Here is a 16,697-nt window from a genome sequence, read left to right on the forward strand (position 1 = left end):
GAAACTATCACCCTATTTATAGACTTGAAACTTCAACAAGTTCTTGATTAATTCAACTTTGTCTTTTGCCACTACACAGACCTTGTTGAACTTGAATTAATCTTCACAATGAAAATCTTGTTGAACTCGAAATAATCTTCACGTAGAAATCCTCGTTGCTATTGACTTAAAAAAACTTTTCCACACAATTTCCTTATTAAATAAGGAAACACACCTTTCCTTATTTAGGTAAGAAAATTTTATTTAACCACATTTCCTTATTAAATAAGAAAACATGTTTTTCCTTAATTAGGTTAGAAAATTTTATCTAATGTTAATCTTTAACTCCAATTCCATTTTCAACTTGATTTCACTGAAAACATGTTGCTACTACCTATTTTGGGAAATACATAATTTTGCCATATTCGAAAAACAACATGAGTTTAACACCTTGCAAATGAGTGGCACCTCTATTTATACTACCACCTAAGGATTAGAGTGCAATTAATATTTACTTTGTAGGTCCCTAAGATATTTACACATTGATCCCCTTTTCTTGAGAATCCTACATATTCCAGAATATTCTAAGATATTCTTGAAATATCTAGGGTGTTCTAGTATCCGCCACAAGTCTCCCTTCACTTCTAGAGTCTTCTATGCCTCTCCGGATGCAAATTTTTACTGGAATGGTAGCGGGACATGACACTTGATCTCAACTAACATAATAGGTGTCGTTATTCGTTAATTAATATTTTTATTTATATTAAGATGGTATTAGAGATTGTTTAATTTGTAATTTATTCGTCGCTAGTTTGGAGAAACTTTTTTTTAACAAGGTAAGCGAGATTTTAAGATTTGGTTCTTATTTTTCAAATTTGATTTGAAAAAGATGTGTTTTATCTATTAGGTTCATGTGTTGGCACAAGCCTGTGTTTGACAGAATTAATGATTTTCGATCAGTTACAAATACGTTATATTTTGTGAAGAATACTAAAAATTATTTAATATTGTATGTGATATGACATGGTCTTGTATCATGGCATTGGATCCTTTATTCGTTGTTGTTAATTATATAGTTACTAGGTGCATTCATAGCTAGCATAATATGTAACGGGAATAACTAAGCTAACGTAATATATTAGGGACCTTATCCATGTTGTCACTCTATACTTTTGAGGCATTATATATGCTTTCGTGAAGTTATCCATATATTAGAGTAATCTCTTTTAGACTTCATTAACGTTTATGATAAGACTTTGAGAAATATATGTAGTGACCTTTACAAACATTTGTTTAGACATTATTGACCATTATATTACAAAATGTATCTTGTATATATCGTTTTAAAAGTTAATCTTGATATTTGGAACCTTAAGGGGCCGTTTGGTTACTGTATAAGAGACATTTTATTCTGGTATAAAAGTTGCATTAGCTTTACTATGTTTGTAGAAGTTTTGTATTAGGTATAAAAGTCAACATATTTTATACCATGTTTGGTTGCACTTTTGTAGTCCTATATAATTAATACCAATATAACTTATCAGGGAATCTATATATAAAGTTATGCAGGGTAGAAGGTAGAATAAGTTATGTGGGTAATAGTTATACATTTATTAAAGTGATAAATTACATATTTACCCTATTAATTTATTTTTTTGTTTTTAATTGGAAACTTTGTTGATTTCCTATATATAGTTTGTTGTTTTTATTTCTTTTTTATATTTAAATCATTTTTATTTATTTTAATTTCTGTTATTTTTTTAATTGAAAACTTTATTGTTTCCTATCAATACTTGTTGTTTTTATTTCTTATTATATATAGATTATTTTCATTTTTTTATATACTTATGATTTTGATTGATTTATGCAAATATAAATATTTTTTTAGTGTATATTTTTAAATGGTACATATGCTAATCACAATATTAACATTATATTTTATTCAATATATTTCACATTTTATTAGCATGTATTATTATTTTGTAAATAATATATATTAATAATTTACAACAAGTTTAATATTGTAATCTCTACGTAACTAAATAATATCAACAAAACTAATATTCACATAACCAATATTCGCATAATTAAACCTAATATGACCAAACTTGTATAACTAAACCCTATATAGCTAATATATGCATAACTAAACCCACATTACTAAAACCTGCATAACTAAATCATGCATAATTAATACCTGCATTAACTAAACTCTGCATAGCTAATACCTGCATCCTAAGTATACAAGTTCTAAAATTGGGGATGACCAAACATAATGGTGCTATTTTTAAGATCTAACCATAAACCACAAAATATTTAATTAGTAGTAATGTTGGGCTATGCTTTAAACAGTTAAACAGTGTGGAAGCTGCTATTAGAAATCGACGAAACCCTTAACCCTAAATTGTTACAACTACTATAAAATCACAGATGTTTTCGTTGCTAGGGAAAAGAGGAATCTCTTTCTACAAAGAATTGAAGAGAATCTCTATTCAGGTATGCTCAATCTCTTCCTATTTGCATAATTTTTATTTTTTTTATATTACTCAATATAATTTTGTACCTTACACATAGTGCCCTGTTCAACTGAAGTCCCTTCATGCTTAATGAAGAGTACGTCTGCTATACTTTCTTTATCCTCCTTTGGGACTACAATTGGTATCTTGTTGTTTCAGAAGTTTCTCTCTTTCACTTTACTTCCGAAGCAGATGATGAGTTACTCGGATTCCCCTTCTAGACATCATGGGTGATGCAAAAACCGAGTTTCTGATGCAGTGTATATGGATGGGACTTTGCATTTTCCTTTCTGACTCACTATTTATTGAGTTCTTACATTTGTTTCATGTTCAAACTGGTGCTGTATTTCTGAAATTGTTTCTTCTTTGACTTTACTTAAAAAGCACATGATGAGTTACTCGGATTCCCCTTCAAGATATCATGGGTGATGCAAAAATCGAGTTTCTGACGCACTATTTTATTCATGGGATGTTTGGAGTTTTTACATCATTTGCTGTTTGTTTTTTCTTCAAGTGTGGATGCAATTCAAAAATATTGGCAGGTGCGTGTCAGGTTCTCCAAAAGTAGTGTATTTTTGGAGAATCTGGCACGGGATCTACATCGAAAGTGGAGAGCGCAACTTAGGATGGAAGACTATTAATTCTTTTCAGCTTTATAGTAACAATAACTATAGGGACAAGGAATTATGGCTATGTTAATACATTTCGTTTCAATATTTCATTGAATCGACACTAGATTGTTATCTAGTTTGTTGTTACATCTTCGGTATCAACTTTCATTTGCTGCTTTGACCTGCTATATTTGCCATACCAGTAAGTAGTTGTCTATCTGTTTGTCTGGTAGAGCTGAAACTTTTGTAATGCTTAAGCAGAAAAGAAGTTCATCATTTGATTCTTTTGGGATCTTCACAACGGAATCTTTCCAGTGGATCCATGAAATGTGTATTTTGGATTAACCCTTTCACGGGCAAAGATTTTAGCTCTCAATGCATCACACTTCTTAAAAGTTGGAGGGCATTTTGACATATCAATTAAGGTATGTATTGTAGTTAGACACTTTATACCACAGTTACTATTTGATGTAGTGAAGATAACTCGTGATTCTAGGACGAGATCAATTCTCTTTTGTCTGGGAAAGCCTTGTCTGTATGATTTTTTCATATGTAAGATTTTCTTCTTGTTATAGGCAAACTACATAGCTTAAACCGTGCCTGCTGAGGCTGTAGAAGGTACAAGTGGAGCAGCTTAAACCTAGGGAGCAAGTCACCCTCGAACCTAATGAAAGAGACCATGCTTGTGTTGTAGATGCCTATCGATCAGGTGCCCAAGAAGCAAAAGGTTGCTGCCTAGTTGCTAGTTTTCTTATTGATGTGGTCAGGTTTTCTAGTGAGGAGGTTACTTATGTTTTATTTAAAGCATTACCAATGTTACTGTGATTTGACAGAAGGTCTTAATTTTTTCTTGTTAAAGTATTTTCATGTTACAGTGATTTGATCTGTGTCTCAATGTTTGACGAAAGATGATAATACTGATGGTGGTTGGTTGGTGCAAGTTGTAAAAAGTAAGAAGTTAAAGATTTTTATATGGAAAAAATACTTTCATTTCTAAGGTGTGGGTTGTATCGTCATTTAATTGTCTTATTCCTCTTGCGTTCATGTCTGCTCTTTGTATTGAATGCCATAAACATGTAGTGATTTACCTTGTACCCAACTTACAAAGACTATATAGGTGGCCTTGTTGAGGTTTCAAGGTGAGTTCTTGAAGCATGTACCAGTAATGTTCAAGGTTTCAATGTAAGATGTACTACAACAACACTGGCAGTGTGATACAAGTGTTGCTTGGGGAGGGTAGCGTGTATGCTAACTGTATCACCCTACCTTAGGAGGTACTGAAGCTATAATTGCTAGATCCTTGACTCAAGGACAAGAACATCTAATTCAGGAAAAGAAACAACACAAGCGAAGGTGCCATGACAATATAAGAAGTCTAGATTGCCTTAATTAACTTGTAGGCCAATTCACTTTCATCTGATGATCATTGATTCTTTAACGTATTGTCTGTCTACATATTCGTAATCAAATAACAGAAGAGAAAAGGAAAAGGAATATGAAATCTGGTTTCATTATCAAACAAGAGACGATATACCAAATACAATACATGTTTGAGTCTGGAAAATTTTTTGAAGTTCACCTGGACTAAAACAAATAGTCTTGAATGTCTCAAAATTGATGTTAGCTGGGACATAGTAATATGTGTTTTCATACACAATATATTTGGTAGGTGCTGGTAAATTTTCCAAGTTTCAAATTTTGAAATTCAAACAGCAGGCTACTGTCATCACCCTCCTCGTAGCATTCTGCAACCTTAAGACACACCATTCTCAACAGACCATCAGGCGATCAGCCTGTGATTTCTCAATTTCTAAATCTTGACCTCCCCACTTCCGCATACGCTCATTCGTCTCCTCAACCTGCATGTTTAGCTCCTTTTTTAAGATACTTCAAAGCAAACAATTTCATGGATGTTTTTCCTTGGACAAAACTTTTGGTTCATAATCATGACTAGTGATTGTGCTTAATATGATTTATGTCTTGAGTTATTAACTTAGCACAACTTCTGTAACTAAATCAGTATTTGTCTCTAAGACCAATATTAACTTACCACAACTTCTGTAACTAAATCAGTATTTGTCACTAAGACCAATACCGATAAGTTCCAATTAAAATACTATAGCTTACAACCCCAAACATACTAGTTACTATCCTGATAAAACTACAAGGCTGATAAGTCTGCTAAACAACTAAACAAATGGCAAACTAGCAAGACGATTACAGTACAGTAAGAGATAAGATTCCAAATATATGGAAGATTATTTGAAATAGTGTTTGTTTATCAAATCTGCTCATTATTTCAACTTCAATCTTGAAAATAGAATTTGAGGTTTGAAAAAAGATATTCCGAGTCTTTTCAAGTCTAGTCTCACAAATCGTGAACGGTGTTTTCGTGTCAAACGAAATTTCAACATTCAAATACTATTTTCATTTAGATGCATGTGAATTCCCTACGTTATTTTAGTTAAAAACTAGAAGCTTGCCCTCTGGTTCTGTTCATTACTTGATCTACACATTAATAAAGTTGAATTCAATAGTATGAATCAAAAAGTCTATTTGCAGTATATCTATACCTCCTTGTTCCAATTTGTCTTATATAGTACAATCAAGAGTAGCACAGTCTGCAAAGATGTCCCAGCTATCATTCCCAGCCAAAGTCCCTGCAAGTTATTCAATCAGAAGTAAGATAAACTCAGTAGAAAGTAGATTTTAGCAACAAATCTGATGAGGTATAATGACAATAAATATGATCTAGCTTGTTTAATTAGTGATTCCCGGGGGAGGATTGTGTACATAATATCAACATGTCAAATAGACTTGCTAATGAAACACTCAAAAGACTTAACTTTACCTTTGCTCCCAACTTTGCCACATAGCCAAGAATAAATCCTAGAGGGAGTCCAAAAATGTAATAAGATCCCAGATTAATATAAGCCACTAAAGCTTGCCATCCACCTCCCACAGCAACACCTACAAAAGTACCTCACGCCTTAACATGGTAACAAGGCAATACAAATCTAAGAAACAGTTAATGTGAATCGAATGTGATACCTGATATAACAGGCTGAACACTGTTAAGAACCATAGTTATTCCGAGAAGGTAAGAAAGATCACCAACAGCTTGTTGCATATCTTTGCTGCTAGTAAATATAATGGCCAAATGCTCTCTAGCTACCATTACAATAACCATACAGAGTAGCCCAATTAGGAGTGACTGAAACACTGAGATGTAGACACAGTATTTAGTGGCCCTTGGACGTCCTAGGCCAAGCTCATTTGAGACCCGTACACTGGGGGAAAGTAAACAAGGAAAACAAGAAAGAGAAGTGAATAAGTTGAAAGAAGAGTATGAGATTAAACTAAGGCGATTGGATGAAAAAAGTAAACAAAATCAGCCGAACAAGTTTTCCTTCTTGTCATATGAAAATTTTGAGGTAACATAATTAAAGAAAGACGATCATGATAGGAAGCATATAATGTTAAGTAATTTTCTCCAGATTCTATGAGCATATAAATGAGCCCCTTCATCTACATATCTACATTTTGACTACTAAAGTTTACAGAACACCACCTCAACTGCAACACACGAGCTACAAAAACTACATGAAGTTGTAAATGCTGATCAAGACTTTTTACCTTATGGCAGCATTAACTCCAATAAACAACATGCCTTCATACCCATTGACATTCATGCTGTAAAACAAAAACAATCAATTAGAATGAGATATGAACATATATTGCATCACGCCTTCTATACCATTTGCTACATATATTGTATATCAAACATCATTCTTGGACACAAATAGACAGGACTTAAAACAAGATTTCACAGAGAATAAACTGGTGCAACAATAGAAGCATAAAGACTGGTAAACTCACCAAATAGAAATAGATCCAACTGCAATAACTGCATTGTCAAGATGGCCAACAAGGATGATAATACTCATCATATACCAAATTTCAAGACATAGCATAATGGCTGAGGCAATGGAGAGCCTCACAAAGGACCATATTTCGTTAAATGCTGCCCAGGACAATCCCTTCCACCCATCCTTACACCATCCAACAACATAAGCAAACTGAGCTATTGCCAAGACCCAACTTGTTAGGTTAAAGGCTATGGCAGCACCAGTCGTACCCCAGCCGAATGTGTAAATAAAGAGCCAAAGAAGTGTAGCATGCATGAGTAGAACTACAAATCCAATCCAGGCAATCACATCAACTTTGCTTTGGGCTTGAAGGAATTTGGAGGTAGGAAAATTGATGGAAAGCGAAAACAATTGGGGGATGATTAATATGGCATATTCCCCCGCAAGCTCAGCAATTTGAGATTCTTGGCCTAGTAGCTTAAGCACTGGGGTTGCAAATAGATATATTGGCAAGAGCAAGATACAAGTTACAAACAGAATAATGATAGAGCGTTGCATATAAACACCAAGCATGTGAATTTGACCTGCACCATATGCCTGTCCACACAGCGTCTCCAATGCACTTCCCATTCCCAACTGACCAAAAGATTATCAGTAATGTGATATAAAATAACTGTGACTCTGCCTATCAGTACGTAAGACACAAACTCACTCTCTCTAAACTGGAAATGCCATGTCAAAATTGGTAGATACTGATATTATCATATTAGCAACAAAATTTACGCATCTACTCTCATGTTAATATGGTTCAAGGTGCGAGAAAGTACTATGCTACTTAGTACGGTTCAATTTTATATGAATTCTAGATCCGCCTACCATTGCCATCAGTGGTGAAACCAGAAATTTCAGTTGAAGAATTAAATAGTGACCTGCATACTTTGTATGATTTTCAACATACACCTAATAATTTTTCTCTGAAATATTAGAAGTTTAGAGCTAAGAGAAGTAGAGTCAGAGGATTTATTGCTTATACAAAAAGTATCCTAGCACAATATAGAAAGAAGGAGCAGAGCGCCTAACCATGAACCCGAAAGAGAAGGTTCCAATGACTGATTGAGCAATAGAAATAGCAGAAAGCTCAATATCTCCAAGATGCCCAACGAATATATTAGTAAGTGAATTCACACCATATTGACAGATAATATTAAACGCTATCGGACCTCCAATCCTCCAAAGCTTCACACTCTCTACGCAGAAAATAGCCAACCATTCTCTGATATTTGTAATAGGCCGGTAATCTCCATCGTCGCCGATGATCTGTTGGTGGTAATGGTGTTCGTCGTCGGAGAAACCGTTAATCAACGGCGTCTCCTCCATGACTCTACCCTGCCGGGAATTAGTTACGTCTTCCGCTTTAAACTCTGTTTGTTTGTTTCAGTCAGTGGCCGTAACCCAAAATGCGTGTCTCTATTCAATAGAGGTAATACTCATCAACAACGTGAGCTAATATATATATATATATATATATATATATATATATATATATATATATATAAGTGAGATTATTTTATTAGAGTTACTCTCTTAGTCCATTTTTATTTCTTTTTTCAAAAATTAATTAGATTCATTTTTAAATTAAATTAAATTATATTATATTAATTTGATATTTTAAATAAAATATTTAGATATTCAAAAATTATACTGAATTGCAATTTTTTATACGATGAAAAATACATTATAAAATGTAAAATGTTAATTAAAATTTTTATAATTTAACTTTTAAAAAAGGAAAATTATGATAATTAAAACGGGAAGAATAATATATTTTAATATGTGGGATTCATGTTTTTATTTTTATTCGTTTCCTTAAATCTATTTTGAAACCAATTTAAAAAGTTAGATTAGGCGCTTTCCAAAAATAATATTCGGATAAATTATTTTGTGATTTTATCATAATTAAATATAGAACAAATTTATTATAAAATTGATTTTGTAATTTTTGTCTTTTATATAAATCGGTCCCTTGTTTGAATGGTTGTTGACTTGTTGTTAGTTGTTTTGTGTTGTTTGATTAAATATAATTTTTGTTTTTCTAGTATTATTTAAATTTATTGGTAGGCAACAATGGATTTGTGTGTGATTGGGTCGCTAACTAATATTTTCTTATTATTTAATAACTCAATCTAATTACTATCTTTATATAGTTCTATTCCATATTCTATATTTTTGTGATTTATCATTCAAATTATCAATATCTGTATTATGTAACGACGAGAAATAATATAATCACTCCAAATTGTGTATTAAATAAATAATACATTCTGATATAATACGACACAACATAATACTATCTTATATATTATAAACAGAGACAAATTAAAGTCAGCATTAGAAATTTGGGTGTTCTAAATTTTTCTTCTCCTTCCTTACAATTGAGTTGCCAATTAATTTTGTTAGATTTACGAGTCATTACTTAATGTTCTAATATAAATATAGAATCTATGGAAAAAGCTAATCAATTTATCCGAACTCATAAACTCCTACCTAACTTCGCCCTAATTGTAAAATAATACATAACAACTATCCAAACAAAGTGAATAGTATGAGAAACGGAATAAACTATTCTTAAACTATTTTTAATATAAAAACGTTAACGTAAATTCGAAGTTTCTAGAATTTCTTCTTTCCGTGAACGATTGGATCAGGTAAGATTTAGGTATGTATTTTCAGTTCGGTAGGTGTCACTTGAAATTTATTTAATGTAATTGCACTTCGTTTTTTATTTTAATAATAACAAACAACAACAACGATAATAATAATAATATTTATAATAATAGTAATTATAATAATAATAATAATAAAAGAATAAGATTGTGATTGAATCTGAATTACGATTCAAACCAAATTTTATCAAAATAAAATTTTCTTTTCACGCCATATGCGTTTTTTTTCTTCTTTTTTAACTTAAAACTTGAATCTACATATGATAGCATACTAAAGAATTAATGTGTGAAATTATTTAATGCCTATTAAAGGGGAAAAAAGAAGGAGGAGGGGAAATGGTAGGTTGAAGCAAAGGTCTTAAAACAACCACGTTATAACTTTGCTTATTGAAATTCTTTTGTAATATCCAGCTAAGAGCTAGAGGTACAAAAAGGAAGCTAGGACGACATACAATGCGTTATTTACTTGTATTATTTGAACTTCACACGTTCATCATTCTAAAAGAAATAACAAAGAAACCAGAGTATTGAAAACGCATAAATTTTGAACGTAAATATTTAATTTTGTCTTCAAGTATTGACAATTCTAAGAGCACTATTTATTTAATTAATTAAACTCAGATACAATCTCAATTTGCCCGTGATATAATAAGTGATCTCTAACTTTTGTGATCGGGAGAGCACGGAGCTCTTAATAAAAATTCGAGAAAAATATTGAAAATACTCCTAAATTTAGCGAGAATTTAAAAATATATTTCACTCATGTTATAAAATTAATAGTGTATTGAAATTTCGTTAATCAAATAAAAAGATATTTAAAAACTGCTAATAATTTTGATATGAAATTAATTGTTTAATTTGTTTTAAAAGTATCTTCAATACTACCTCCTTGAAAAAATAATTATACCGTTATATTGTAATTGGTATATCACTTTTCTGCTGCTTCTCACACAACTTTAACATGGTTTGAAAAATAAAAAATAAATAAGTTCAATTGAAATGATAAGAAAAACAAAATATTATATTTCAAATTTGTTATACTTAAATGAAAGAAAGTTAGGACGATTTCTTTTTTTTTCCACCAGTCTTATTTCTACGTATTAGTCTTTCCTTCTTACCTGTTAACTCATAAAAAGAAATAGAGTCAATTCATTCGCCTTTCGTGGGTTTTCTTTTAAAAAAAGATAAAAATATTTTGAAACTATCGTAGATGGTATAATATAACCTTTATTATATTTTTTGGATATTAATACTTTTGCCGTCCAAAATCAGAGTATATACATCCTTCACTCTAACAAATATATACGTGTCATAATTTTATTCATAAATTTGATACTTATTAATATCAAATCGATGGATAAGATTGTGTAAGGTGTCCCTATTTAGTCTTCTATCAAAGTGAAAAACATATATGCTTTAGTTCTTGGACAGCAGGAACACTAATGCCCCAAAAATAATACAGCGTGTTTTGCATATTATATACAATAGTTTAGAAGTATATTTGTCATTTTCTCCTTCAATTTATGTTGTTGTTGGAAATAAAATACTCCATCAATTTATATTCATATGTCAACATTTTAGATGTCATATTTATTAAGTATTAGTAAAAATTATCATTGTAGCCTTATTTAGTAATTTTTCGAAGTCAAGTCTATTAACAAATAAATATATATTAATTTATTTTGATTAATTAAATTGACCTACATTGAACATGTATTACATACATAGTTTTTCTATGTTGATCAAATTCATATTTACAACATCAAGGCTAATAAATCTCAAGATTTAAAAAAATAGATTGATTTTGTAATCATCTATTTTTATCAAGGACGACACATACATAAAAACAGAAGTATTTCCTCCTTTCACTTTTACATGTCACTTTTCTTAAAATAAATTTTCATTTTTACTTGTTATAAAAATGCACATATACCCATTGACTTTCAATAAAATCATAATATATATTTATATTTATTTTAAAAAATTGAAAGAAACTAAAATACAAATAAAAGTGCCCTCGTTAAAAGCATAAAAGGCAGTAAATATTGCTGGTACAAAGCGTATGTGACCATATGACCGTGGTTTGATTCCAGCCGATACCACATTTTATTATTTTTATCAACTCATAATACTAGTACTTCGCCCTGGTTTTTGATACATCAAAAAAAAAAAAAAAAAATATATATATATATATATATATATATATATATATTCTCATATTTAAAATTAGCATTAAATATACTTTTTTCAAATTATTTTTAAAATATAATATATTATTTAATAAGATAATTTAGTAAAATATCTATTCAATAATTATTTTCTTGGGAATAATGCATAATACTATCTCAATCTATGTTTGAAATCTCAGAGATACACTTATACTATACTAAGGTCTTATTATCCCATAAACTTACTTTATTAATAATTTTCTATCCTTTTCCGCCTACGTGACGTTATCTTATGGGCTCAACGCCTGGTTGACTTTGTCTTTTAAACTAGTGTCACGTAGGCCAAAAAGGGATAACAAATTACTTATAAAATAAGTTCACGGGTAATAAGACTTTAGTATAATATAAGTGTATCGCTGAGATTTCGAACATAGGTTGAGGGGCTACTTGTGCATTTTCTTTTTTTTTTTAAAGAAACAAATCAAGTTAATTTATGACAAGTAAAAGTGGAATAGTGTATAAGATGTAACTACCATTTATGGTACTCAACATGAGTTGTGGTGCACTACTAACAGCCTTTCACTCTTAAACAAAAGTGTTGAGTTCGAGCAATAGATATGGAAAAAGCTTTGTTATGAGCGCCACTCCCAAATAGATTCTGCAATGCGTAATTTAAATTAAGTCAAAACTTCAATATAAACTCTAGATAATGAATAGAAAAAAAACCACCATTTAAAAAGCTAAGTTAATTTTTTAAATGTATTTAAAAACTACCATTTAAAAAGCTTTGTTAGGAGCCATAAATATAGTGCATTTAATATGTCACAACTTTCATGGTTGCCTGCCACTTTGCCATCGCCGATGTTACTGTGCAGTCTTATGGTGAATTAATTCAATTGGAGGTCTTCCAATGGTGAATTAATTCAATCGGAGGTCTTCGAAGCAAATAATTCCGACAAAATGTGACTATATATTTGTGATCATGAGTATATATTCGGAAAAAAATTAAATTTTGATCACTACTGTAGGTCAATTCGGATTCACATAAATAATAATAAATTAAAGAAAAAAAAGTTAAATCAGAAATTTAGTCAGAATGGTAAAATAACATATTTTATTGTCATGAATTAAAACGAATCGTGTGTGATAACTATACTTAACTTTTTAAATGGGTGAACTAAGAAATCTTAAGCTCAACATAGATCAATAATTCAATTACGAATAACAATAAAATACGAAAGCCCAATTTTTTTTAAAATAACCAATCAAATCAACCTCTAAAATCTATTACACATCATCACCAAAATTTGAAAGTCATCACATCAAAAACATCTTTTCTTAAAATATCGATTCTAAAAGTATTAGAGACATCAAAATAAGTAAATAAGACGGTCCGTGTCTGAAATTTAAGGGCAACATACCCTGACTGAGAGAATCCAGCACGAGCTAGAAAGAATAGCTCATCGTGAAATCTGATGTGCTGGGGACTAGTTAGAGTTGCGGGTGAGTCAAAGTCGATAATACACTTGTTGCACTCCACAAAAGAAAAACAAAGAAAACACAAGTAGCGGTCAGTACTAGGAACATGTACTGAGTGTTTATCATCGGCTGCTCCAAAATAGAAATTGATATACAATGAATAATAGTATAAAATCAACTATGACACTTAGCGGGTGGCAAACAACAAACAACATGAACCAGTGACAACAACACTAAAGTAAGTACGCAATCAATCACAATATTAAACACATACGTGGACTCATGCATCCACACCACACTCATTTGGGTAATGAGTTCTTTAAGATTGAGTACATTAAGTTAATTCAATGCAATATTTTTTTCCTTTAATGTTATCGTGTCGGAACGTGACACTCCTATCTAACTATTGTGGGGTCCATCCCCATGTACCAAACTTTGAATAACTTTGTGCCAATTTCAAAGTTTGGTAGAGTTGGTAAGTTATGAAGAAGAAAAAATTGTTCTCTGTCAATTTCAAAGTTTGGCAGAGTAGGTAAGCTATGAAGAAGAAAAAAATTATTTTTTCATTTGAAGGGTAGATAAAAGGGAGGACAATTCTTCATTCTAAATGCACCAAAAAGAATTAAAAAGGAGAGAAAAGAAGAGTGAGGCATCACAAAGGAAAATAATCTGTGAGGAAAAATAGAGAGTGTGAGCGATATTATAGTGAGGTGAAAAAATCAAAAGAGTGTTATTTCTTTTGAATGTGTAGTGGTGTTTGGAGTTTTAATCAGACATACAAGTGTAAAATCCTTACTATAGTGATATTTGTTGCTCCTCTCGGGTCGTGGTTTTTTCTTTATTTAGGAGGGGTTTTCACGTAAATCTTGGGGTCATTATTTCTCTTTTATTCTCGTTGATTAACTGCTTTGTTGTGCTCCGCATTTATTGCCTTTATTACCGCAAATATTATTTCTGTTACCGATTTATTCCCAACAATTGGTATCAGAGCACAGGTTATGCTCATTTACAGAAATATTTTTTTGCAGCTTATTGTACCATACTCAATAAAAAAATGTCTGTAGTAAAGAACGAGGTAGCAAAATTCAACGGTGATAGCGGTTTCTCAACGTGGCAGAGAAGGATGAAAAACTTGCTCATCCAACAGGGTTTGCATAAGGCACTAGGTGGCAAATCCAAAAAGTCTGAATCCATGAAACTTGAGGATTGAGAAGAAATGGATGAAAAGGCTGCTAGTGCAATCAGATTGCACTTAACAGATGATGTAGTTAATAACATCATCGATGAAGAGAGTGCATGTGACATTTGGACAAAGTTAGAAAATCTATACATGTCCAAAAACGCTGACAAATAAATTGTACCTAAAGAAGCAGTAATATGCATTACATATGGGTGAAGGTACAAATTTTTTGTCTTATTTAAATGTACTTAATGGACTAATCACGCAGCTAGCAAACCTCGGAGTAAAGATCGAGGATGAAGATGAAGCCATAGTGCTCCTAAACTCGTTGCCATCTTCCTACGATACTTTAGCAATAACCATTTTACATGGTAAGGACTCTATTGAGTTGAAGGATGTCACATCAGCCCTTTTGCTTAATGGAAGATGAGAAAAAGTCCTGAAAATCACGGACAGGCTCTCATCACGGAAAGTAGAGGCAGAAGTTACCAAAGGAGCTCAAGTAATTATGGTAGATCTGGAGCTCGTGCAAAATCCAAGGTCCGATCAAAATTGAACGCCAGAAATTGCTACAATTGTGATCAACCAGGATACTTCAAAAGAGATTGTCCAAATCTAAAAAGGGGCAAAGGGGAAAGCAGCGGCCATAAGAATGATGACAACACAGCTGCCATGGTGCAAAATAATAACGATGTTGTTCTCCTCATATATGAGAAAGAAGAATGCATGCACTTGGCAGGTATAGAGTCGGAATGGGTGGTCGACACAACAACATCTTATCATGCCACACCGGTAAGAGATCTTTTTTGCAGATATGTAGCCAGTGATTATGTCAATGTGAAAATGGGTAACACAAGTTACTCAAAAATTACGGGAATCGGAGACATTCGCTTAAAAACATATGTTGGATGCACATTAGTGTCGAAAGATGTGCGCGCACGTACCTGATTTATGGATGAACTTGATCTCGGGAGTTGCTTTGGACCAAGATGGATATGAGAACTACTTTGCAAATAAAAAATAGAGACTCACCAAAGGGGCATTGGTGATTGCAAAAGGAGTTGCTCGTGGCACGTTATACAGGACAAATGCAAAAATATGCCAAGGTGAATTAAATGTGGCTCACGAAGAAAATTCTGCAGATTTATGGCATAAAAGAATGGGTCATATGAGCGAGAATTGATTGCAAAATTCTTTTCAAAAAGTCACTCATCTCTTTTGCCAAAGGTTCAATGATAAAATCGTTTAACTACTGCTTATTTGGTAAACAACATAAAGTCTCATTTAAGACATCATCAGAAAGAAAGTCGAATATACTTAATTTGGTATATTCTGATGTTTGTGGTCCAAAGGAGATAGAATCGATAGGAGGTAATAAATACTTTGTTACCTTTATTGATGACGCTTCTCAAAAATTGTGGGTTTATATCTTGAGAACCAAAGATCAGGTGTTTCAAGTATTTCAAAAATTTCATGCTCTGATAGAAAGAGAGACGGGTCAAAAGCTAAAACGTCTCCGAACCGACAATGGAGATGAGTACACTTCAAGAGAATTTGAAGAGTACTGTTCAAATCATGGAATCAGACATGAAAAGACAGTTCCTGGAACCCCAGAACACATGGTGTAGCTGAGAGAATGAATTACACCATTGTTGAGAAGGTGAGAAGCATGCTCGGAATGGCTAAATTACCCAAGACATTCTGGGGTGAAGTAGTTCGGACAACGTGTTATCTTATCAATCGTAGTCCATTAGTTCCGTTGGATTTTAACATTTCGGAGAGAGTTTGGACCAACAAAGAGATGTCTTACTCGCACCTAAAGGTGTTCGGTTGCAAAACTTTTGCACATGTACCGAAGGATCAAAGTACCAAGCTAGATGATAAATCAGTTCCCTGCATATTCATCGCATATGAATATGAAGAGTTCGGGTACAGACTATGGGATCTCGTAAAGAAGAAGGTCATCAGATGTAGAGATGTAATCTTTCGAGAAAGTGAAGTTGAAACTGCTAATGATCTATCCGAGAAGGCCAAGAAAAAGAATGGTATAGTTCCTAATCTTGTTACTGTTCCTTCTTCTTTTAATCATACCATAAGTGCAGAAAGTATGATTGATGAAGTTGTTGAGCATGAAGACCAACCTGATGAGATTGTTGAGCAGGGGGAGCAACT

General features: G+C 32.2%; 1 protein-coding gene, 1 long non-coding RNA gene and 2 other non-coding genes across 5 annotated transcripts; 3 read left to right on the forward strand and 1 right to left on the reverse strand.

The window, feature by feature from the left end:
• Window positions 1–2,279: 2,279 nt before the first annotated feature.
• LOC104647856 (uncharacterized) lies at window positions 2,280–4,103 on the forward strand. The gene is made up of 3 exons (XR_741880.4): window positions 2,280–2,475; window positions 3,368–3,531; window positions 3,682–4,103. It is a non-coding gene; the product is annotated as an uncharacterized lncRNA (long non-coding RNA).
• Window positions 2,682–2,753, forward strand: LOC112941725 (small nucleolar RNA snoR60). The gene has a single exon (XR_003247299.1). It is a non-coding gene; the product is annotated as a small nucleolar RNA snoR60 (small nucleolar RNA).
• Window positions 2,877–2,948, forward strand: LOC112941726 (small nucleolar RNA snoR60). The gene has a single exon (XR_003247300.1). It is a non-coding gene; the product is annotated as a small nucleolar RNA snoR60 (small nucleolar RNA).
• A 494-nt stretch (window positions 4,104–4,597) lies between the features above and the next one.
• On the reverse strand, window positions 4,598–8,503 carry LOC101262119 (protein DETOXIFICATION 35). Of its 2 annotated transcripts, XM_004240675.5 has the most exons (8): window positions 8,056–8,472; window positions 7,560–7,611; window positions 6,986–7,460; window positions 6,743–6,799; window positions 6,158–6,396; window positions 5,958–6,076; window positions 5,680–5,766; window positions 4,598–4,965 (listed from the first exon to the last, which is right to left on the reverse strand). In XM_004240675.5, the coding sequence occupies exons 1-8, from the start codon at window positions 8,350–8,352 to the stop codon at window positions 4,876–4,878; spliced, it is 1,416 nt and encodes a 471-aa protein (XP_004240723.1). In that variant the 5' UTR covers window positions 8,353–8,472; the 3' UTR covers window positions 4,598–4,875. The 2 variants fall into 2 exon arrangements, with proteins under 2 accessions (XP_004240723.1, XP_004240722.1); XM_004240674.5 differs by having other exon boundaries at window positions 6,986–7,611; window positions 8,056–8,503.
• Between the last annotated feature and the right edge of the window lie 8,194 nt (window positions 8,504–16,697).

Source organism: Solanum lycopersicum, chromosome 6 (genome assembly GCF_036512215.1).
Source record: "Solanum lycopersicum chromosome 6, SLM_r2.1".
In the NCBI taxonomy this organism is placed as follows: Eukaryota; Viridiplantae; Streptophyta; class Magnoliopsida; order Solanales; family Solanaceae; genus Solanum; species Solanum lycopersicum.